Genomic DNA, 24,710 nt, shown 5'->3' with positions numbered 1-24,710 from the left:
AAATATGGTGAATGGACTGCTGAGGACTGGGGCAAAGTCATATTCTCCGATGAAGACTCTTTCCGATTGTTTGGGGCATCAGGAAAAAGGCTTGTCTGGAGAAGAAAAGGTAGCCATCAGTCCTGTGTCATGCCAACAGTAAAGCATCCTGAGACCATTCATGTGTGGGGTTGCTTCTCATCCAAGGGAGTGGGCTCACTCACAATTTTGCCCAAAAGCATAGCCATGAATAAAGAATGGTACCAAAACACCCTCCAACAGCAACTTCTTCCAACAATAGTTTGGTGAAGAACAATGCATTTTCCAGCACGATGGCGCACCGTGCCATAAGGCAAAAGTGATAACTAAGTGCCTCAGGGACCAAAACGTTGACATTTTGGGTCCATGGCCTGGAAACTCCCCAGATCTTAATCCCATTGAGAACTTGTGGTCAGTCCTCAAGAGGCGGGTGGACAAACAAAAACCCACTAATTCTGACAAACTCCAAGAAGTGATTATGAAAGAATGGGTTGCTATCAGTCAGGAATTGGCCCAGAAGTTGATTGAGAGCATGCCCAGTCGAATTGCAGAAGTCCTGGAAAAGAAGGGCCAACACTGCAAATACTGACTCTTTGCATAAATGTCATGTAATTGTCGATAAAAGCCTTTGAAACGTATGAAGTGCGTGTAATTATATTTCACTACATCACAGAAACAACTGAAACAAAGATCTAAAAGAAGTTTAGCAGAAAACTTTGTGAAAACTAATATTTGTGTCATTCAAGTGAACGAGCCTGGACTGCAATACCAAGCACCGCCACTATCCAATGTGATACCTATGCTGTGAGGAGGCCGCAGTGCTCACAGGAGCTGATAGGGGGCAGTGCTGGCAATCACCCCACCAATCTGATATTGATGACCTATCCTGAGAACAGGCCAACATTTCACTCCCAGAAAACGCTTTTAAATGCTACGTCCACCTTCATAAACAGCTATGAGTCTCCTGCGGTCTACATGTCCTCTAGTTCAGGTTCCTCTACCAAATGTAGGTAAAATATAGAACATAGAAGGATACAATGAGAAATAACTAAAAAAAAATATCTGTATCTCTGTAGAGCCGAGTATTAGGCCTCATGCACACGACAGCCCGCAGATCTGCAAAATATGGCTACGTGCTGTGAGGACACCGCATTTTCCTAACAGAACTGAGAATAGGGCATGTTCTATAATCTGCGGACAGCAGACGGACATGGCCACACACGGTGTCCTCAGCGATATCGTCATGTGTTACATACGGATTTGATGCGGAGTTCACCCTATTTACGTGTCCTCGTGTGGATTTAGCCCAATTTAATAGCGCCAATCCATGTGTGGGCCTGCATTACTGTATGTGACCGTATGGGAGGCAGATTCCACACGGGATACACCTCAAAATCTGCATGGAAAAAAAGGCCACGTGACCATGGCAAAGTCAGCACGTACCATAGCGTGCATTTACTGAACGCTCTAAAAAAACTTAAGTTGCTGCGGTTTTTAGCACACTGGAAGGTGAATGCCAGGACAACAACACGCTATAGTGTGACACAACCCTCATGTTGGTGTCTTGGGCCTCTTTCACACAACCGTTTTTTTCCCCGTTTACGGGCTGTTTTTTGCCTTCCATATGGTTCCGTATATGGACCGTATTCATTTCAATGGTTCAGCAAAAAAAAAAAAAAAAACTGAATGTACTCCATATGCATTCCCTTTCCGTATTTCCACTCCGTTGAAAGATAGAACCTGTCCTATTATTGCCTGCAAATCACGTTCCGTGGCTTCATTCAAGTCCGCCCCAAAAAAATTTTTTAAAAAGGAAAACATACGGAAATGCATCCGTATCTATTGAAAATTTTATGCCCAGCCCAATTTTTTCTATGTAATTTCTGTATATGCCATAAGGAAAACCGGAAACACAACTAAAACAGAAAAACGGACTGCAAAACACTGAAAAAGCCATACGGTCGTGTGAAAGAGGCCTAAGGCTAGGTCTACATTTGTCGCGCGACAATTTTTATAATGGTAGTCTACGGTGTCGCACTGCGACGCCAGTCGCAAAAAATCCATTCGAGATGGATTTTTCTGCGACTGTCGCGTCGCAGCATGTTGCATGCTGCAGTGCGACACCATAGACTGCCATTATAAAAATTGTCGTGCGACATTGGTGCAACAAAATGTCGCGCGACAAATGTTGCAGTGTAGTTGTGCCTTAACTATCACGTGACAAGTGTTCACGTCACACTTCTCAGTCACTATACGGTGCCATTGTAAAGAAATATATATGTTTTCACAGGACTCTTTTTCTCCAACATATAAGTTAAAAGTGCGACAAATCTTGACGTGACAGAGCCCCTCAGGTGCCCCCATGGCATAGCCAGTCACACACTGTATAACATACATATAAAGTTCTCTACAAGGGTCTGCTATGGCTCTTCCGTCCATGACCCGGAAGGCTTGCTTCTGCCCCCTGCACAGCGGCCATGCCAGCAGTGCCACAGGCCCCGAGTAATAAGCAGGAAGGTGCGGTACATACTCTGTGCTGGGCTCCCCCATGATGAGGACTGTGCTGTCCTCTCTGTGACCATGCACACCAGAAGATGGCAGCAGCATCATGTCGTGCGTGCGGCTTCCCCAGCGCAGACCCGGAGAGAGAGGGGGAGAGAGCTGCTCCTCCTCTGCCCGAGGAGACAGGAAGCGGGGCCGGCCTTGTGCACGGCTTCCCTTCCACACAGACACCCGTCATCAGCCTGCAGCCAGCCATGCCGGTAAGTCCGCCGCCTTCTATCCACCCAGCAGAGCGGAGGTTGGGATTTTACCTCAGCTAGTGTACTGTAGCAGGGTTACCTATAGCTCTTCCTGTTGACAAACTCCCCTCTGCTACATCTGTATATTAGAAAAGACGTTTTCCAGAGGCACAGATACCATGGCCATTATTCATGTGCAAGTAAATGGTTTCTATTAGCAAAGATGGAGGTTGAGACAGTAGGGAGCTACCACCCAGTCCCTTGTGTTGGTGCGTCACTGGTTCAGATCCTGGCTTAGATATCCCCCTCTTTACTTTCCACTCCGCTCCCCACCTGCCTTTGTAGTATGCCAGCCCCTTTCACTCACTTGACCATCGATACTCCAAAACGCCAAGTCCTTTTACCCCATGTGACCACCGATTCATGGACACGGGAGGTGGTCGCAGCTCCAAGCGATGTGCAACATGTCCCAGCTTTCCGAAACGCAGCTAAACTTCAGGACTACGTGACCCCCTCCCCCTCGGAGCGGCTTTGCTCATGGAAATTAGTGCTTTATTTTGAATTATAAGGGCCACCACTGCAGCCAGTTATCAGCTGCGGCGGTCACATGCCTCTGTGTCAACACGTCATTGAGGGACTGGCGCTATCACTAGCATATGCCATCAATGTCAAATAGGTGCAGGTTCCCACCTCTGAGACCCACTCCTATCTCCAGATCGGGGCCCCCAAAGTGAAAAAGAGGCTACCGTGCCGCATGCATTGTGCGCTCCAGTCATCAGGAGGCAAGCATGCTCTGCTCTTTTCAGAAGTCCCATAGCAGTGAATGAAGAGCACGTGGCCACCGCTATGGGGCTTCTGGGAATAGCAGAGAGCATATGGGTGTTGTGGAGAGGGGCCCTCCACGTAGGACCCCCTTCTATTACCTAGAGCAGAGCATATGGGTGTTGTGGAGAAGGGCCCTCCACGTAGGACCCCCTTCTATTGCCTAGAGCAGAGCATATGGGTGTTGTGGAGAGGGGCCCTCCGCGTAGGACCCCCTTCTATTGCCTAGAGCAGAGCATATGGGTGTTGTGGAGAGGGGCCCTCCACGTAGGACACCCTTCTATTGCCTAGAGCAGAGCATATGGGTGTTGTGGAGAGGGGCCCTCCGCGTAGGACCCCCTTCTATTACCTAGAGCAGAGAGCATATGGGTGTTGTGGAGAGGGGCCCTCCACGTAGGACCCCCTTCTATTACCTAGAGCAGAGCATATGGGTGTTGTGGAGAGGGGCCCTCCACGTAGGACACCCTTCTATTGCCTAGAGCAGAGCATATGGGTGTTGTGGAGAGGGGCCCTCCGCGTAGGACCCCCTTCTATTACCTAGAGCAGAGAGCATATGGGTGTTGTGGAGAGGGGCCCTCTGCATAGGACCCCCTTCTATTACCTAGAGCAGAGAGCATATGGGTGATGTGGAGAGGGGCCCTCCACGTAGGACCCCCTTCTATTACCTAGAGCAGAGAGCATATGGGTGATGTGGAGAGGGGCCCTCCACGTAGGACCCCCTTCCATTTCCTAGAGCAGAGAGCATATGGGTGTTGTGGAGAGGGGTCCTCCGCATAGGACCCCCTTCTATTACCTAGAGCAGAGCATATGGGTGTTGTGGAGAGGGGCCCTCAGCGTAGGACCCCCTTCTATTACCTAGGGCAGAGAGCTCATGTCTTGCTCTGGTCTCTCCTGACCGTGGTCATTTTAGTGGCCAGCTCCTAGTGCTACATATCTCCTGCAGCACCGCCTGCATATAGCCAGATGCCAGCTGGTCACCCGAGGTTTCAGAAGTCAATAGCAAATGATAAGTGCCCATTGCCCATACAAAAGAGCCATTCTGCTGTATTGCGTCCAGCTCCACTGTCAGGCTGTATTATTTATTTGTCAGGCTAGCAATATGTTTTTTTTTTTATATACAATATATTATATATTTTTTTAAAATTTTTGTCTTATAAATTGAAAAAAATGAAATAATAAAAGTAAAATTAAATATATATATATTTTTTACATAGTATGGTTAAAAAAATAAGAGACGTCTCTCGACAAGTTCAACCATGGCATGGGAGGAGGTTTTTTGGTTTCATCATTGACTAACAATATTTTTGATATATTACATGTCCACTTTTGGGTAATAAGGGGTTAGCAGTATTGCAATGACGTCCGTGGGGCACAGGTTTTATTTTGGGTGGGTTATTTATTTTGTCTATTTTTTTTTTTTTTTTTATGGTCTGGGGCTGAAACCCTCTTCTGTCTTATCTCTCCGCTGTCTTTGACATTGGAGGACCAGACATCTAGCTGCCCCAATGTCCAGGTCATATATGTTCTATGGCTCTGGCTTTAGAGACCTGGACCACCCACCAAAAATACATGTTTCTGACTATCTCCTCGACCATTGGTGAGACATGTCATGGTTGGTGACCAGGTTTCCATCTATCCATGCAGAGATTTTCCAGTGCCTTGGATGGCTGCTCGGCGCCCGGACTTGTTTTAGGCCTGGGACTTTTTGTAGGGCTGCTGATTGATATTAAAGGGGTTCTGCAGTTTGTTTAAACTGATGATCTATCCTCTGGATAGATCATCAGCATCTGATCGGCGGGGGTCCAACACTCAGGACCCCCGCCGATCAGCTGTTTGAGAAGGCAGCGGCGCTCCAGCAGCGCCACGGCCTTCTCACTGTTTACCGCCGGCCCAGTGACATCACGACTAGTATCACTGGCCTGGGCGGGGCTAAGCTCCATTCAAGTGAACAGATCTTAGCCCCGCCCACGCTAGTTGATACTAGTCGTGACGTCACTGGGCCAGCGGTAAACAGTGAGAAGGCCGCGGCGCTGCTGGAGCGCCACTGCCTTCTCAAACAGCTGATCGGCGGGGGTCCTGGGTGTCGGACCCCCGCCGATCAGATGCTGATGATCTATCCAGAGGAAAGATCATCAGTTTAAACAAAGTGCAGAACCCCTTTAACTATTAAGTGACCGCTGCAGTCCACAAGATTGCACTCAACTTAATGTATTCCTTGCAGCTTTCACTTAGTAGTTAAACTGTCGATTGCTACAAAAAGTCGCAGTGTAGCCCTGGTCTTATTTCTCATAAAAACATGTTTTATAGTTTTATGGGCAAGTAAGAAAAACAGCCATAAAGTATATAACGGTACAGAATGACTGCTGGACCCAGGCCTTTGCCGCTACATTTCACCTGTATGGACCAGTGACTCTCAGACTTTTAGGATTGTAGGGTACATCCAAACACTTGCCTGAATGCCGATTCCGTATTTTTTATTTTTTCCATAGGAGCAATGTATTAGTGCCGGATTCGGCATTCAAATAGCTGCATTGACGGACCCGTTATTCCGGTCTGCGCATGTTCAGACCTTTAAAAATGTGAAAAAAAATTAAATACTGGATCCGTTTTGCCTGACACCAGAAAAACGGATCCGGTATTGCAATGCATTTTTCAGACTGATCAGGATCCTGATCAGTCTGAAAAATGCCTAACCAGTCATAAAAAATTACATACGTTTGCATACAACGGAACTGCCTGCCGGAATCAAACAACGCTAGTGTGAAAGTACCTTAAAACCAATACCTCATGTTGTAGGCCAAGATCAAGAGATATCATCGTGCAATTTTTTTTTTTTTTTACTGATCTGCTGCTCCCTTGTGCCCTCTATTCTGTTTGGCCCTTTGTATGCTAATCAATAGCATTGGTATAGGGGGGAGGTGATGGCCACGTTTCTCAGGGGGTGTCTCCTTCACCTAGCCATTGAAGATGCATTGTGCCCGCCGAAAGCTTAGTCTCCAGGAGACAGTGTGGCATGCAGCACTGCTAAAGCCATTGTCATCTCCTTCTAGCAATCGTGAGGGTTATATGATAGGACATTGGCATCTTTTCCTAGTCGTATGCCAGCAATATGGATGACGAGAACTCCTCTGACGATGTGTCTGTGTTTGCACTTATTGCATACATAGTACATTGGTTTAAGAACTTTGAACCCACTGAGAGGACATTAGTTACATTTCAACAGCCTATTCTAGTTCTGAACAGACATAGCTGAATCCATTGTATTTCTTGTATAGGATCGCGCTGCAGATTTTCTGGGATCCCTCTTTACACCATAAGGCTCCTTTTTTGTATAGGAAAAAAAAGATAGATTCCACAGAAACTTCTCCCCTAATCCACACAACCTGTAGAATGCCAAGGGGTCGCAAGATAGTGAAGCACCTCCTCGTCCATTTCAAATAAAATAAATGTATTACACTCACAAGCATCCACTTGCAAAAGGCATATCACAAAGATAAAATCGCCACGCTGCCCGACCCGGGTTTCGCAATTATGCTTCGTCAGGGGCGTCTAGCATGCCTCAAAACACGGCAGGTTTGATTCCCTAAAAACAATCCAACACCACTAGATGCCTCCCACATATCAATATAAAAACATACAACAATAAAAAGTAAACGGGTAATAAAATACATACCCATATCTACAGTGTACAGTATCACATAATTATATTCAGCCTCTATGTTCCTTTATTACACTATTTCCTTTATCCCTTATAGCTGAATCCATATTAACTGCCCATCAGTCGCTTCTCAATTGTAAAAATGCTCCCGAAAATGTCCCTTTTTTAATGGAGATTTTGATGGAGGGGTTAAGGGAGATTTATAACATGCACAGAACATACATAGTAATCCTCCTCCTGGGGCATGTACAAGTAAAACAGGGAGACAGACTCTCTTTTCCTCCAGCCTGTGAACACTTCCCACTTCCTCCCCTCCTCCAGGTTGGCTGAGATCATAGCCAGCTGAAGGCATGGGAGGGAGGCCTACTTGAATTATTCTTATCTCAGGATGAGTAGCACTCACAGATGCAAGTCTGTCTTATTGGAAAACTCCTCCCTGGACTTTGTGTGGCTGTCATGGCCCATAACAGGTAGGAACTAGTGTTAGGGACCACTCATTAAGGCGACCTTGACGAGGTGAGTGGCTTAATACGCTTTGGCCAAATTGTACACCAATGCCTTATTCAACATCCAGCATAGAGGCAGGGCAGAGTGCTGGTTGCAGTGTGTGATTGCATTTTGTGTTTTTGCGTTTGTATCTGTATTTCGCCATAGCAATCTGCACCTGCTAGGGGTTGTGCGGGCTGAATCCCCCATATTTTTTCTTTGTAGTATATATTGGAGGCGTGGCGATCTCCATGCAGCCATGCACACCTGACCAGTTAGTATGCCCTGGAGGCTGGTTTTAAAGTCAGTATAAAACTGAGTCTGCTTATATAGCACCTACCAGTAGCCATTAGGCTCCAGGAGAAGTATATAGTGGGCTCAGCATGCATGTTGGTACTTGCATCCCTGGATCCGATGAAAGCTGTAATGGCACCGGACGGGGTTAAAAGCAGAGTGTGCTTGGCGTGCATGCTGTACCTGCGCTTCCTGGACTTTGTGTGGCTGTCATGGCCCATAAAAGGTAGGAACTAGTGTTAGGGACCACTCATTAAGGCGACCTTGACGTGGTGAGTGGCTTATTACGCTTTGGCCAAAATGTACACCAATGCCTTATTCAACATCCAGCATAAAGGCAGGGCAGAGTGCTGGTTTGCAGAGTGCGATTGCATTTGTGTTTTTGCGTTTGTATCTGTATTTCGCCATAGCAATCTGCACCTGCTAGGGGTTGTGCGGGCTGAATCCCCCATATTTTTTCCTTATTGAAAAACTGACAATTTAAGCTTTTAAACAAGTACAAGATCACAGTGCTAGGTGAGATACATGGAGAGATAGAGCTATTAGAAATCAAGTTGGGAATGAAAGCTGCTGGTATATACAGCTTTCACTGGGACCCATTTCTAAGAGCTGCAATTTATCAGGACTTGTGACACCATTTTGGTCTTGTTTAAAATATAGATTATCAGCTTTAAAACAAGACCAGACAAAATTGTGGCTGTATCCTAATGACAGCCTAAAAAATGCCCCCGAACAGTGTTCGTTCAAAACAATATTGTCCTTTCCTGCCTGCATAAACCCTGTTTGGGATGATCAGTTGGGGGAGTAAAAACAGGGGTTCTGCTGCGTGCCTTATGTCCAGTCCTGTGTTTAGGGTCTGGGTGCCTATTTCGAACTCTTACATGATGGTGTTTGTCGTGAGGGTTTTAGGTCTTGTCACCTAATACTGAGAAAAAACTATGGACAATACTTAAAGGGGTTGTCCAGGTTCAGAGCTGAACCTGGACATCCCTCCATTTTCACCCCGGCAGCCCCCCTGACTTTGCCCTGCGCTAAATCGCGCAGGGCAAAGGCATTTTTCTGAGTTCCGGTGACATACCGGGGCTCTCTATGGGGCTGACAGGAACCCCGGTGACGTCACCGGCACTGATGGGCGGGATTTGGCTCTGCCCTAGCCAGTAAAACGGCTAGGGCAGAGCTAAAGCCCGCCCCTCAGAGCCGGTGACGTCACCGAACACACTGCTGGGCGGAAGTTACCGCCCGGCAGTGTGTTATTATAAACACAAGAGCCTGTGCCCTGCGCGATCCAGCGCAGGGCACGGGAGCGCATCGGAGCATGAGATGCTCCGATGCCAGGCTCAGGAGGGCTGCCGGGGTGAAAATAAGGGTATGTCCGGGTTCAGCTCTGAACCCGGACAACCCCTTTAACCACCTCCGGACCGCCTAACGCGCCGATGCGTCCGGAAGGTGGTTGCTTTTCTCCTCCTGGACGCATCGGCGCGTCATCTCGCGAGACGCGAGATTTCCTGTGAACGCGCGCACACAGGCGCGCGCGCTCACAGGAACGGAAGGTAAGCGAGTGGATCTCCAGCCTGCCAGCGGCGATCGCTCGCTGGCAGGCTGGAGATCCGAATTTTTTAACCCCTAACAGGTATATTAGACGCTGTTTTCATAACAGCGTCTAATATACCTCCTACCTGGTCCTCTGGTGGTCCCTTTTGTTAGGATCGACCACCAGAGGACTCAGGTAGGTCAGTACAGTCCCACCAAACACCACACCACACCACACTACACTACACCCCCCCCCCCCGGTCACTTATTAACCCCTTATAAACCCCTGATCACCCCATATAAACTCCCTGATCACCCCCCTGTCATTGATCACCCCCCTGTCATTGATCACCGCCCTGTCATTGATCACCCCCCTGTCAGGCTCCGTTCAGACGTCCGCATGATTTTTACGGATCCGATCCATGTATCCATGGATCCGTAAAAATCATGCGGACGTCTGAATGGAACCTTACAGGGGGGTGATCAATGACAGGCGGGTGATCACCCATATACACTCCCTGATCACCCCCTGTCATTGATCACCGCCCTGTCAGGCTCCATTCAGACGTCCGCATGATTTTTACGGATCCGATCCATGTATCCATGGATCCGTAAAAATCATGCGGACGTCTGAATGGAGCCTTACAGGGGGGGTGATCAGTGACAGGGGGGTGATCACCCTGATTACCCTGATCACCCCCTGTCATTGATAACCCCCCTGTAAGGCTCCATTCAGACGTCCGCATGATTTTTACGGATCCGATCCATGTATCCATGGATCCCTAAAAATCATGCGGACGTCTGAATGGAGCCTTACAGGGGGGTGATCACCCATATACACTCCCTGATCACCCCCTGTCATTGATCACCCCCCTGTCAGGCTCCATTCAGACGTCCGCATGATTTTTACGGATCCGATCCATGTATCCATGGATCCGTAAAACTCATGCGGACGTCTGAATGGAGCCTTACAGGGGGGGTTATCAGTGACAGGGGGGTGATCACCCTGATCACCCCCTGTCATTGATAATCCCCCTGTAAGGCTCCATTCAGACGTCCGCATGCGTTCTGTGGATCCGATCCATGTATCCATGGATCCGTAAAAAATCATGCGGACGTCTGAATGGAGCCTTACAGGGGGGGTGATCAGTGACAGGGGGGTGATCACCCTGATTACCCTGATCACCCCCTGTCATTGATAACCCCCCTGTAAGGCTCCATTCAGACGTCCGCATGCGTTCTGTGGATCCGATCCATGTATCCATGGATCCGTAAAAAATCATGCGGATGTCTGAATGGAGCCTTACAGGGGGGTGATCAGTGACAGGGGGGTGATTACCCTGATCACCCCCTGTCATTGATAACCCCCCTGTAAGGCTCCATTCAGACGTCCGCATGCGTTTTGTGGATCCGATCCATGTATCCATGGATCCGTAAAAAATCATGCGGATGTCTGAATGGAGCCTTACAGGGGGGGTGATCAGTGACAGGGGGGTGATCACCCTGATTACCCTGATCACCCCCTGTCATTGATAACCCCCCTGTAAGGCTCCATTCAGACGTCCGCATGCGTTCTGTGGATCCGATCCATGTATCCATGGATCCGTAAAAAATCATGCGGATGTCTGAATGGAGCCTTACAGGGGGGGTGATCAATGACAGGGGGGTGATCAGGGAGTCTATATGGGTGATCACCCCCCTGTCATTGATCACTCCCCCCCTGGTAAGGCTCCATTCAGCCATTTTTTTTGGCACAAGTTAGCGGAAATTTTTTGTTTGTTTTTGTTTTCGTTTTTTCTTACAAAGTCTCATATTCCACTAACTTGTGTCAAAAAATAAAATCTCACATGGACGCACCATACCCCTCACGGAATCCAAATGCGTAAACATTTTTAGACATTTATATTCCAGACTTCTCACGCTTTAGGGCCCCTAAAAAGCCAGGGCAGTATAAATACCCCACATGTGACCCCATTTCGGAAAGAAGACACCCCAAGGTATTCCGTGAGGGGCATATTGAGTCCATGAAAGATTGAAATTTTTGTCCTAAGTTAGCGGAAAGTGAGACTTTGTGAGAAAAAAAAACAAAAAAAATCAATATCCGCTAACTTATGCAAAAAAAAAAAAATTCTAGGAACTCGCCAGGCCCCTCATTGGATACCTTGGGGTGTCTTCTTTCCAAAGTGGGGTCACATGTGGGGTATTTATACTGCCCTGGCTTTTTAGGGGCCCGAAAGTGTGAGAAGAAGTCTGGGATCCAAATGTCTAAAAATGCCCTCCTAAAAGGAATTTGGGCCCCTTTGCGCATCTAGGCTGCAAAAAAGTGTCACACATCTGGTATCGCCGTACTCAGGAGAAGTTGGGCAATGTGTTTTGGGGTGTCATTTTACATATACCCATGCTGGGTGAGAGAAATATCTTGGTCAAATGCCAACTTTGTATAAAAAAAATGGGAAAAGTTGTCTTTTGCCAAGATATTTCTCTCACCCAGCATGGGTATATGTAAAATGACACCCCAAATCACATTCCCCAACTTCTCCTGAGTACGGCGATACCAGATGTGTGACACTTTTTTGCAGCCAAGGTGGGCAAAGGGGCACCTTTCAGATTTCGCAGGCCATTTTTTACACATTTTGATTTCAAGGTACTTCTTACACATTTGGGCCCCTAAATTGCCAGGGCAGTATAACTACGCCACAAGTGACCCCATTTTGGAAAGAAGACACCCCAAGGTATTCCGTGTGGGGGCACGGCGAGTTCCTAGAATTTTTTATTTTTTGTCACAATTTAGCGGAAAATGATGATTTTTCTTTTTTTTTTCTTTTTTCCTTACAAAGTCTCATATTCCACTAACTTGCGACAAAAAATAAAAAATTCTAGGAACTCGCCAGTGCCCCTCACGGAATACCTTGGGGTGTCTTCTTTCCAAAATGGGGTCACTTGTGGGGTAGTTATACTGCCCTGGCAATTTAGGGGCCCAAATGTGTGAGAAGAACTTTGCAATCAAAATGTGTAAAAAATGCCCTGCAAAATCCGAAAGGTGCACTTTGGAATATGTGCCCCTTTGCCCACCTTGGCAGCAAAAAAGTGTGACACATCTGGTATCGCCGTACTCAGGAGAAGTTGGGCAATGTGTTTTGGGGTGTCATTTTACATATACCCATGCTGGGTGAGAAAAATATCTTGGTCAAATGCCAACTTTGTATAAAAAAATTGGAAAAGTTGTCTTTTGCCAAGATATTTCTCTCACCCAGCATGGGTATATGTAAAATGACAGCCCAAAACACATTCCCCAACTTCTCCTGAGTACGGCGATACCAGATGTGTGACACTTTTTTGATGCCAAGGTGGGCAAAGGGGCACATATTCCAAAGTGCACCTTTCGGATTTCACCGGTCATTTTTTACAGATTTTGATTGCAAAGTACTTCTCACACATTTGGGCCCCTAAATTGCCAGGGCAGTATAACTACCCCACAAGTGACCCCATTTTGGAAAGAAGACACCCCAAGGTATTCCGTGAGGGGCATGGCGAGTTCCTAGAATTTTTTATTTTTTGTCGCAAGTTAGTGGAATATGAGACTTTGTAAGGAAAAAAGAGAAAAAAAAAAAAATCATCATTTTCCGCTAACTTGTGACAAAAAATAAAAAATTCTAGGAACTCGCAGTGCCCCTCACGGAATACCTTAGGGTGTCTTCTTTCCAAAATGGGGTCACTTGTGGCGTAGTTATACTGCCCTGGCAATTTAGGGGCCCAAATGTGTGAGAAGAACTTTGCAATCAAAATGTGTAAAAAATGCCCTGCAAAATCCGAAAGGTGCACTTTGGAATATGTGCCCCTTTGCCCACCTTGGCAGCAAAAAAGTGTGACACATCTGGTATCGCCGTACTCAGGAGAAGTTGGGCAATGTGTTTTGGGGTGTCATTTTACATATACCCATGCTGGGTGAGAAAAATATCTTGGTCAAATGCCAACTTTGTATAAAAAAAATGGGAAAAGTTGTCTTTTGCCAAGATATTTCTCTCACCCAGCATGGGTATATGTAAAATGACACCCCAAAACACATTCCCCAACTTCTCCTGAGTACGGCGATACCAGATGTGTCACACTTTTTTGCTGCCAAGGTGGGCAAAGGGGCGCATATTCCAAAGTGCACCTTTTGGATTTCACCGGTCATTTTTTACACATTTAGATTGCAAAGTTCTTCTCACACATTTGGGCCCCTAAATTGCCAGGGCAGTATAACTACCCCACAAGTGACCCCATTTTGGAAAGAAGACACCCCAAGGTATTCTGTGAGGGGCATGGTGAGTTCCTAGAATTTTTTATTTTTTGTCGCAAGTTAGTGGAATATGAGACTTTGTAAGAAAAAAAAAAAAAAAAAAAAATCATCATCATTTTCCGCTAACTTGTGACAAAAAATAAAAAGTTCTATGAACTCACTATGCCCATCAGCGAATACCTTAGGGTGTCTACTTTCCGAAATGGGGTCATTTGTGGGGTGTTTGTACTGTCTGGGCATTGTAGAACCTCAGGAAACATGACAGGTGCTCAGAAAATCAGAGCCGTTTCAGAAAGCGGAAATTCACATTTTTGTACCATAGTTTGTAAATGCTATAACTTTTACCCAAACCATTTTTTTTTTGCCCAAACATTTTTTTTTTATCAAAGACATGTAGAACTATAAATTTAGCGAAAAATTTATATATGGATGTCGTTTTTTTTGCAAAATTTCACAGCTGAAAGTGAAAAATGTCATTTTTTTGCAAAAAAATCGTTACATTTTGATTAATAACAAAAAAAGTAAAAATGTCAGCAGCAATAAAATACCACCAAATGAAAGCTCCATTAGTGAGAAGAAAAGGAGGTAAAATTCATTTGGGTGGTAAGTTGCATGACCGAGCGATAAACGGTGAAAGTAGTGTAGTGCAGAAGTGTAAAAAGTGGCCTGGTCATGAAGGGGGTTTCACCTAGCGGGGCTGAAGTGGTTAAAGGAGTGGGCAACTTTCAGGTTACTATTGATCAGTGTTTTTAAGTTGACTATCTGGTGCTTGCTAACCAGGGTTGGCCTAGCCGTAGACCCTACAGTGAAATTATCCGGGGGGCCGATACCCAAGTGGCTCTCCGAGCCTTCCTCACAGCTGTCAACTGGGTGCATAACAATCTGATGCTCTCAGCATTAATTAATGGAAGGAGCATCAGGTATTTATGCACTTTGCCAGTATTTGCAGGTGCCCTCCTGAATTCAACTGTATTGTCATCCTCAGGATAGTGATAAAGTTAATACTGTGGCAAGGGCGGCATCATTTTGTGCTGCACTGTGGTATTTGGTTCTGCAGGGGCTGTATGGTATTGCTCCTACTTCTGTTATCCCTGCCTATTTGTGTTTGCCTGCCTTTAGTTAGTTTGAACCCACCTACATCATGGAGCCACTTTTAGTATATTTTCCAGGGCCACTTTAAGTTCCCAATCCACTCCTGTCGCTGATATAGGCTTTGTTGCTATTCTGTGCCATTTTCTGTATTTCATAAGATATGCCCATTGTCTTTTGTGCTGTCTACAGAGAGATCCTGGACAAGATGGCTGCTGACCAGACAAATCACTCGGTCTCCTCCATTCAAATACACTGCACCTGCCATCTGTACTTCCACTGTTGGGAGTTTAGTACAGGTGCAGTATGCTAAAATGGAGGGGACTGAGTGATGTATCTGGTCACATGACCCTCCATCAGCGGCCATCTTATGGACAGGACTTCTATGCAGACAGCACAAAAGGGAACATGGCTTATTAAATATAGCAACGGTCCCAGAATATCAACAAAGGCTATATTAGTAAGTTCCATATAGGCATCTTACAATTACATTGGTCAACAGTAGTCATAAAGTGGTCAGTCCCTTTTAAAGGCATTCTGTCACCAGGATTATCGATATAGCGATATTTATATGTGCCCATTAGTCTCTATTCAGTGTTTTAATGATCCCTCTGTTTATGCTGTGTGTGTTAGATTCTTATAAAAATCGATCTTATCGATCCGGAGCCCAGCACCGCCTACCACTTAATTTATTCACTTCACTATCCCTGATGTCAGTTCTTCTCAGTGCCGTAATCTCGCGCAGGCGCAGTGGACACTGTAGCTTGCGCCCATGCGGACTACCGGCTCCGACGAGGGAGCCGGCGCATGCGCAGTTGACTTGTCGAAGTCGATGCCAGTATGTCCACTGCGCTTGCGCAAGACTACGGCACTGAGAAGAACTGACGCCAGGGATAGTGGAGTGAATAAATTAAGTGGTAGGCGGTGCTGGGCTCCGGATCGATGGGCGCGGCTGGGCTCCAACATATCGTGGGGCAACCCCTTGGGCATCTGACAGAGGTGATTTACATATCAATAAGATCGATTTTTATAAGAATCTCACACACACAGAGCATAAACACATTGTAAACGCTGCATGGAGACTAATGGGCACATATAAATATCACTATATCGATAATCCTGGTGGCAGAATCCCTTTAATAAATACATTATCGAACGGGACTTTAGATTGAGCTGAAACGTGGCACATGGATACTTGCTGTAAATAAACGGAAGGTATTAATTGCCTTTACTTCTATAATAGAAGTAGTATGTATACTAGTCACAGCGGTTGTATGGTGCACCGTTTGTTGTTAATGATTATTTCTGATTTTCCTTCAGAAAGAAGAGTTCTTCGTGAACATGACCTGTACGGGCTGTTCAGATGCTGTGACCCGCGTACTTTCTCGGCTTGGAGGTAAGAAGTCTTATAATTTATGTACACATGCTTGATTTGTTGTGTGGAAAGTTGTCCATTGTTAGATCATGCGACATCTCCGTACACCCCAACCAAGGACTGATCTGTTTAAAGGGGTGTTAAATATAAAAACTGTCCCCTCAGAAAGTCAACTTAAATGTAATGAGAACTACTCACTACCCCCAAAACTGTCAGGTTTTATCAATAATTGATTCAATTTGCAGCAGTCATATGAACCGCTCTGTGACCAAACCTGGCATAAGCAGTTCTGTCTGTCTCATTTAGAGCGGGAAATCCCAGCAATTGGTAAGTGAGTTACAGTCAGCTTTGTCTGATAATGTAGTGTCCTGATCTCCTCCCACATACTGAACAAGGCCACAATAACTTCTCTGCTCAGAAGGGAAGCAACATTTTGTGACTAAGCCGCCATTTTCTTTCTTTCTTGTGTAAGTCACTCCGATCTTTACGTTTGGCTGACCGTTTTAAATATTATTGGGGAAGTTGTGATTATGTAAAAAAATAAAACTCACTGCCAAAAACAAGATGAAAGGACAGCCAGGGAATAACGCTCTATTAAATGTCACTTAAAGCGCCAAACCAGCTATACCAGTTCTTTAACAATAAAACTATAGGAAATCATATGGTGCTCAATTAACCAGGAGAGTGCAAAGAAAAATGAATGCCATGTCACAAAGATGTAACAATATTACTAATCTTAAAGGAATATAGATAATACACAAGTAAAAAAAAGGAGCGCTAAACCTAAAAATGAGTGATCATAGTACACAGGAGTTAAGCTCATCTCCGCTGTTTGCCATTCGGCAGGATTTTCAGCAGGTTTCTGAAAGCTACAGTCTTGTAGAAAACATACTTAGAACAGAGGGGTTAATTTCCTACATTTTCGGCAAGGGAATGGCTGAGGGCCAGGGCTTAGTGAAGATGGGACACCTTCGTAGGCAATTTTTGTTTATGATTGCATTTTACTCATTTTTGGCTAAAATCATATATTTTTAATTGGCCTTTATTAAAAATATTAAGCCATTCTGTCACAAAGGGTTAACTGTTTTTCTAGCTGTGTGACTGGTACTTTTGGTCATCTAATAAACCTTATCTCTAATCTACTAAGAGGTCATAAACACTTGCCATGTTCTTATCAGTAAGATAAGAACTATAATATAATGAGTATTTATAATATCAGAGAGCAGATATAAGGAGTCCATCTGCTCCCCAAATGACGGAATAGACAGAAAATCCACAGGCTGCGCCTACAGAATCTTTTATGTACACATAAAAGGATTCCATATTTTTAATAAAGACCAATTGAAAAAAAGATTTTAGCTAAAAATAAGTACCATGCAATAATAAATAAAATTGCCTCCAAAGTTGTACATAGCCCTTAAAGAGGACCTTTCACCAGTTTGTACTTTAGAAAAGCGATACCTCACTCTGTAGCCCATGTTCAGTAGATGTGATAGCGCAAATATTGTTTCTTGTTCCGCTCCTCACTTGCGCCGATGTGCCCCTCGTTCTGTTTAGGCGCGCTGTATGCTAATTTAATAGCATCAGAACACCGGGGAGGAAACATCAGCTTTTCTCCGTGGGCATTTCTTCTATCTGGCTGTGGCGCTGTCCAATCACAGCCAGGGAGAAGGTGAGCAGTTTTTTTCTCAATGGCTTTGACGCGCTCCGCTGTGATTGGACAGCGCCACAGCCAGATAGAAGAAACGCCCACGGAGAAAAGCTGATGTCTCCTCCCTGGTGTTCCGATGCTATTAGCATACACTGCGCCTAAACAGAACGAGGGGCGCAGCAGAGGAGCGAATCAAGATTTTTTTTTTGCAATATCACATCTATTGAACATGGGCTACAATGAGATATCGCTTTTCTAAAGTACAAACTGGTGAAAGGTCCTCCTTAAAGTGGCTGTCCACCTATTAATATTGATGCTCTATCCTCAGGATAGGTCATCAATATCAGATCGGCGGGGGTCCGACACCCGGCACTCGCGCCAATCAGTTGTGAGACGAGAGGGCAGCACTCCATGTGGGCACCTCTTCCTCGTCATTACACTACGTCTCGTCTCCTGTGGAGCGGTGGTGAAGTGTAATTACAAGCACTCTCTCCATTGACTTGAATAGAGTGAGTGCTTGTCATTACACTGCATGTATGCGCAGTGTAATAAAGGGCAAGCATGCTCGTATAGACGCTGCCTCCTCTTTAAACAGCTGATTGGTGGGGGTCCTGAGGATAGGTCATCAATATTAAGCCCTTTAAAGAGGTTGTTCATACTGGAGACTCTTGGGCACACTCCCCAGCGTGGCTGGACCTGCAGAGGGAATCATACTTACGTGATCACTGTGAGTAGGGGTAATAGGATCTTTGGTGCGATCACCTAAATCACTATTTGCCGGCAGCAGATCCCAATGTCTAAACAGCATCTGCTGCCAGCAAACAATGATTCAGTATGGGGACGAGTGATGGCATTAGAGATCGCTGCATGTAATTGCAGCAGTCTCCTCCACTGACGAGCAGGCGCTTGCTACATCAGGCAGTGTAAATGGCCTTTAGTGAATACTCTCCTTCTCAGCCATCTGTCAGATGTAAATGTAGGATATGCAGAAGAAATTAACACTTGTGGAAACATTTAGTCCACAATGTACCAGTAGGGGAGATGATCCATGCATGTCGTTATTGTTCGGAGGACGTCAGCTTTCTTAAAGAGGCGGCACTGATTGAAAATAGGTTACTACAGAGATGATATCCGAAATTAACATATAAAACATAGATTTAATTTGCTTGCTTTAAACTAAAATCCTCTAATCCACTAATGAACTCTGCTGTCTTTGACACGAATTATAGTGTTAAATATTTGTTCCATTGTAAGCCCTAAAACAGATGTGTCTTAATCGCACACCTCTGTATGTCTCAGCACGTGATCTCTGCTTTTATTGGCTATTCACTAGTATATATTTGTGTCTTGTTAAAGGGGTTGTGCAGGCAGTATATTTTAATGACCTACCTTCTGGATAAGTCATTATTATCTGATTAGTGGGGATCCGACACTACATCCTCTTCATTACACTGCTCTTCGTCTCGTCGGTGTAGTGTAATTACAAGTACTCTCTCCATGGAACTAGTACTTGTCATTACACTACACCGCCGCTGCAAGGGAGACGGCGGGCAGTGTAATGAAGAGGAAGCAGCACTCCATGAGAGCACTGCTTCCTCTTCAAACAGCTGATTGGTGGGGGTGCCGGTAGTCAGACCCCAGACAATTAGATATTGATGACCTATCCTGACGATAGGTCATCAATATAAACTGCCTGCACAACCCCTTTAATGTTAGCACTTTATCATGAGTAAGGGTCCAGATGTAACAGTCCAAAACGTGTAGATGGTGTAACAGTCTGTACTCATTGTTTTTTTTTCCTTCCATTTGAATAAAACGTCAGTTTATTGGAAGCTGGACTTTCCTTGCGTCTTTTCAGACTTAACAGTTGTATAACATTTTATCTCCAAGGGCCCGAATTATTATATCATGTAGGCCCTGTGCCAGCATCTCCCTCACCTTAGTTGATGAGATGATACAGAAGCCTGGACCTGTCATATAAGAAGGGGAAGGGGGCTGGTAGATGAAGCAGGAGGAGCTAGAGAGCAGAGTCGCTCGGGCCCACCCTTGGTGCAGATTACTGAAAGCAACCAGCATCTCATTATAAATCCATATATTTTCAGGAGCTCTGTATTGGAAAAACTGATTATATTATAAAATGAATCGTTACTGAATTTGTGGATTATATCTATGTATGAACTATGCAATGCTCAAAGGTAGACGTACGCTTGAAATAAATCCATTATTGTTGCCGTTAATTGACCACATATTATATACGCCACATTGGCACTATTCATTGTACCACTAATGTAAGAATTTCAGGTTGATTGAAGTTGTTTGTCCTTCAGATGTTCAGTATGAAATTGATTTGCCGAATAAGAAGGTGGTGATCCAGTCTGATAATCATTCCGTGGACCAATTGCTGGAGACCCTAAAGAAGACCGGAAAAGAAGCCAGACACTTATCTTCCAAATAGCATGGCATAGGAAGAACGGTCATTTTCAATGGTATATTTTTTACACCACCTCAAACATAAAAATGTGATCGCTTATAAAGTAAAAACGTATTATGATCTCTAGATCTATGTCATACGTATGATGAGAAGGGCTATGTGCCCTCACCCTAACTTCTACCAGTCATGTACCTGATGAAGGGGTCTTGCCTCCATCCAGATACATCCATGTACATCTACCTTTCATCGTTGTCTGAAAATTGATTGCAGAAGCACAGGACCAGGCTGATATCGGTCATCCTCATAGAGCTTCACAGCAGACCTTCAAGTGTAGAAGATATGCCACTCTAGGGACAGTCTACTGTTCAGAAAATACCTAGAGCTGGTGATGCAAAATATTCCACTATTTCTGGAGCTCAGTTTGCATCACTAGCTTTGAGTACTCTGAGGTGTAGACTTAGGTGTTATCTTAGACTCTGTTTACTTCAGGTCAAGGTTCTGTCTTTATAGGATCTGTGAAGGGTCCATTTTCAACAGATCCCAATGTGTGATCACAGTTGACTTGGGTCCAATGATATTCTGCCCATCAAGGACAATGGAAATCTGAGGGAACCACAGTGGATTTGGAGATCTATATACAGGTCCTTCTAAAATAATTAGCATATTGTGATAAAGTTTATTATTTTCTGTAATGTACTGATAAACATTAGACTTTCATATATTTTAGATTCATTACACACAACTGAAGTAGTTCAAGCCTTTCATTGTTTTAATATTGATGATTTTGGCATACAGCTCATGAAAACCCAAAATTCCTATCTAAAAAAATTAGCATATTTCATCCGACCAATAAAAGAAAAGTGTTTTTAATACAAAAAAGTCAACCTTCAAATAATTATGTTCAGCTATGCACTCAATACTTGGTCGGGAATCCTTTTGCAGAAATGACTGCTTCAATGCGGCGTGGCATGGAGGCAATCAGCCTGTGGCACTGCTGAGGTGTTATGGAGGCCCAGGATGCTTCGATAGCGGCCTTAAGCTCATCCAGAGTGTTGGGTCTTGCGTCTCTCAACTTTCTCTTCCCAATATCCCACAGATTCTCTATGGGGTTCAGGTCAGGAGAGTTGGCAGGCCAATTGAGCACAGTAACACCATGGTCAGTAAACCATTTACCAGTGGTTTTGGCACTGTGAGCAGGTGCCAGGTCGTGCTGAAAAATGAAATCTTCATCTCCATAAAGCTTTTCAGCAGATGGAAGCATGAAGTGCTCCAAAATCTCCTGATAGCTAGCTGCATTGACCCTGCCCTTGATAAAACACAGTGGACCAACACCAGCAGCTGACATGGCACCCCAGACCATCACTGACTGTGGGTACTTGACACTGGACTTCAGGCATTTTGCCATTTCCCTCTCCCCAGTCTTCCTCCAGACTCTGGCACCTTGATTTCCGAATGACATGCAAAATTTGCTTTCATCCGAAAAAAGTACTTTGGACCACTGAGCAACAGTCCAGTGCTGCTTCTCTGTAGCCCAGGTCAGGCGCTTCTGCCGCTGTTTCTGGTTCAAAAGTGGCTTGACCTGGGGAATGCGGCACCTGTAGCCCATTTCCTGCACATGCCTGTACACGGTGGCTCTGGATGTTTCTACTCCAGACTCGGTCCACTGCTTCCGCAGGTCCCCCAAGGTCTGGAATCGGTCCTTCTCCACAATCTTCCTCAGGGTCCGGTCACCTCTTCTCGTTGTGCAGCGTTTTCTGCCACACTTTTTCCTTCCCACAGACTTCCCACTGAGGTGCCTTGATACAGCACTCTGGGAACAGCCTATTCGTTCAGAAATTTCTTTCTGTGTCTTACCCTCTTGCGTGAGGGTGTCAATGATGGCCTTCTGGACAGCAGTCAGGTCGGCAGTCTTACCCATGATTGCGGTTTTGAGTAATGAACCAGGCTGGGAGTTCTTAAAAGCCTCAGGAATCTTTTCAGATGATTAGGTTAATAGCTCGTTTAGAGAACCTTTTCATGATATGCTAATTTTTTTAGATAGGAATTTTGGGTTTTCATGAGCTGTATGCCAAAATCATCAATATTAAAACAATAAAAGGCTTGAACTACTTCAGTTGTGTGTAATGAATCTAAAATATATGAAAGCCTAATGTTTATCAGTACATTACAGAAAATAATGAACTTTATCACAATATGCTAATTCTTTTTAGAAGGACCTGTACTTCCATTTGTCCACAGTTGAAGCTCCTAAATGGCATCTAGATATTTTTCTTTGTTCCCAAAGGTTGCAGTGTTTACAGCTAACCACCAGATGGCGCGGATGCTGTTTTGGCCAGGAGGTCCGTTGTGCTTGTGATCTTATATTGGTTATTGCAGCTACATATTATAGCATTTCAGGCTTTTTGCTTTTTCATTTGTCCTATATTTTTTTACTCCAATTCTTTAAATCGATTTTAATTTATGAATTTTTATCTTTCAGATCAAAGAATAAACTGCGCTTGGGTAGAGATAGAACCCATACATCCCATCCCTTATGAAGAGACTGTGGAGCATGAGCCGGGGAATGTCTTTATCTCTAGTATCTCGTTCATGTATCAGAATTTTAGATAATCAGATTATTAGGGACATTGGGTCATGAGCAGCGGAAATGGATTTTAAGTGCCTCTGTTTTCTGTCTTTGATATTTGTTTTCCAGTCACTAGAATGTAATAAATACATACAGCGCCTGTTGTCCTAATAAAATAATTCTGTATAGAGATTAACGAACCAGTCGAGATTCATTTTGGGTCTGTTTCGCCGAATTTTTCGGGCCATACCGAAGTTTCTCCAATTGCCCTAAAAGTTGGTATATATCCCCCTCTAGCCTCCTAGGAAAACTTGTTATATCTTTTCGCTTATTTTCTATAAAAAAATTTTCCCTCCCTAAGCTCTGAATGCAATAACATACCTATGGGTAAACGCACAAAGCTGACCGCGGCATGCAGAGGATTTGCGGAGGGTAGGGGTGCCCTCCGCATCTCCATCAGGTGTCCGCGCTGCAGGGACGGAGACCCAATGGCAGAGAAGGCAGCCCGATGCCTTGCCTTATACGGAAGCCTGTGAGATCCAGCCCCTTAGGCTGGGTCTCACAGGCTGGCTGTCAGCATACAGTCAGCTGACATGCAATGTACTACAACACAGAATGTATTGTAATGCATTGGAAATGGGATCAGACCCCCAGAAGTTAAGTCACAGAGTGGGACAAAAATAAAAAGTTTAAGCGTTTTTCATAATAAAAAATAAAATAATGTTTCAGGTTAAAAAAAAGGCCCTTTACCAAAATAAAATGCATAAAACCATCACCTCATCCCGCAAAAATGAGCCCCTACATAAAACAATCGGGGGAAAAAATAAAAAAACTATGGCTTTTAAAACATTTTTGGGTTTCACAAATGCTTTTATTGGGTAAAACTTAAATAAAAAAAAGTACCGTATTTTCCGCCCTATAAGACTCACTCTCCCCCCCCCCCCTCCAAAAGTTGGGGGGAAAATAGCACTGCGTCTTATGGGGCGAATGCTGCAATTTCACACTGATACATCGCGTCCAGTGTGTGTATCAGCGGGAAGGAGGAGGGACTAGGGGCCGCATCTTGTTTTGTAATGGCAGCGGGGCCCAGTGCAGTAACTGTGTTCTACTACACCGGGCCCGCTCACTGTAGTAATCATATAGGCAATGTTAATTCATCTCCAATCCAGGCTGTAGTACAGTACTTACTACTAACTTCCATAGCAGGCAGGAGGCCGGGCGAGTCGGCGGGAGCCAGCAGCGTAACACTCTGTCACGCGCCTGCTCCGCCCACTTTATGAATGAAGCAGGCGCGTGACTTAGTGAGTTACGCTGCCATAACAGTGCCATCCCCAGATGCCCCCATAATAGTGTCATCCACAGACCACCATAAGTTCAAAACCCACCGAAAGCACACCTTTTGGTTCAAATATTTTTTTCTTATTATTTTCCTCCTCAAAAACCTAGGTGCATCTTATGGGCTGGTGCGTCTTATAGGGCGAAAAATATGATTGTTATTGCCGCGTCCGTAACAACCTGCTGTATAAAAATATCATATAAACTAACCCCTCAGGTGGACACCGTAAAAAAAAAAAGACAGTCGTCCAAAAAAACTTTGGCTTTCAGAATATGGAGACACAAAAAAAAAAAATGTTTTTTTTCAAAAATGTTTTATTATGTAAAACAGAAACAAACAAATTATAATTTGGTATTGTCGCATGTGTAACAAACTGCTCTATAAAAAAATATCAGTCAGATAACCATTGTTAATAACCCAAAAATTAAAGC

General features: G+C 44.7%; 2 protein-coding genes across 2 annotated transcripts in view; one reads left to right on the top strand and one right to left on the bottom strand.

Moving 5' to 3' along the window:
* Positions 1-2,664, bottom strand: part of G3BP1 (G3BP stress granule assembly factor 1) — a 40,858-nt gene extending 38,194 nt beyond the window's left edge. Inside the window, exon 1 of the mRNA XM_044281175.1 lies at positions 2,549-2,664. Coding sequence (XP_044137110.1) covers positions 2,549-2,628 — 80 coding nt within the window. The 5' untranslated portion in view covers positions 2,629-2,664. The remainder of the gene's footprint in view (positions 1-2,548) is intronic.
* ATOX1 (antioxidant 1 copper chaperone) lies at positions 2,613-23,135 on the top strand. Its single transcript, XM_044281177.1, has 4 exons — positions 2,613-2,780; positions 16,241-16,316; positions 20,274-20,432; positions 22,857-23,135. The coding sequence occupies exons 1-3, from the start codon at positions 2,613-2,615 to the stop codon at positions 20,399-20,401; spliced, it is 372 nt and encodes a 123-aa protein (XP_044137112.1). The 3' UTR covers positions 20,402-20,432; positions 22,857-23,135.
* Positions 23,136-24,710: the final 1,575 nt, after the last annotated feature.

Source organism: Bufo gargarizans, chromosome 2, assembly GCF_014858855.1.
Source record: "Bufo gargarizans isolate SCDJY-AF-19 chromosome 2, ASM1485885v1, whole genome shotgun sequence".
Lineage (NCBI taxonomy): Eukaryota > Metazoa > Chordata > Amphibia > Anura > Bufonidae > Bufo > Bufo gargarizans.
The sequence above is the reverse complement of the archived record's forward strand: the minus strand, read 5'-3'. Positions and strand labels throughout refer to the sequence as shown.

Bases quoted from the DNA above. Each gene is read 5' to 3' on its own strand.
- ATOX1 (XM_044281177.1), top strand. From the start codon at position 2,613: ATGGCAGCAGCATCATGTCGTGCGTGCGGCTTCCCCAGCGCAGACCCG. The intron at 2,781-16,240 runs GTAAGTCCGCCG...ATTTTCCTTCAG, and splicing joins GCCTGCAGCCAGCCATGCCG to AAAGAAGAGTTCTTCGTGAA. The intron at 16,317-20,273 runs GTAAGAAGTCTT...TTTGTCCTTCAG, and splicing joins CGTACTTTCTCGGCTTGGAG to ATGTTCAGTATGAAATTGAT.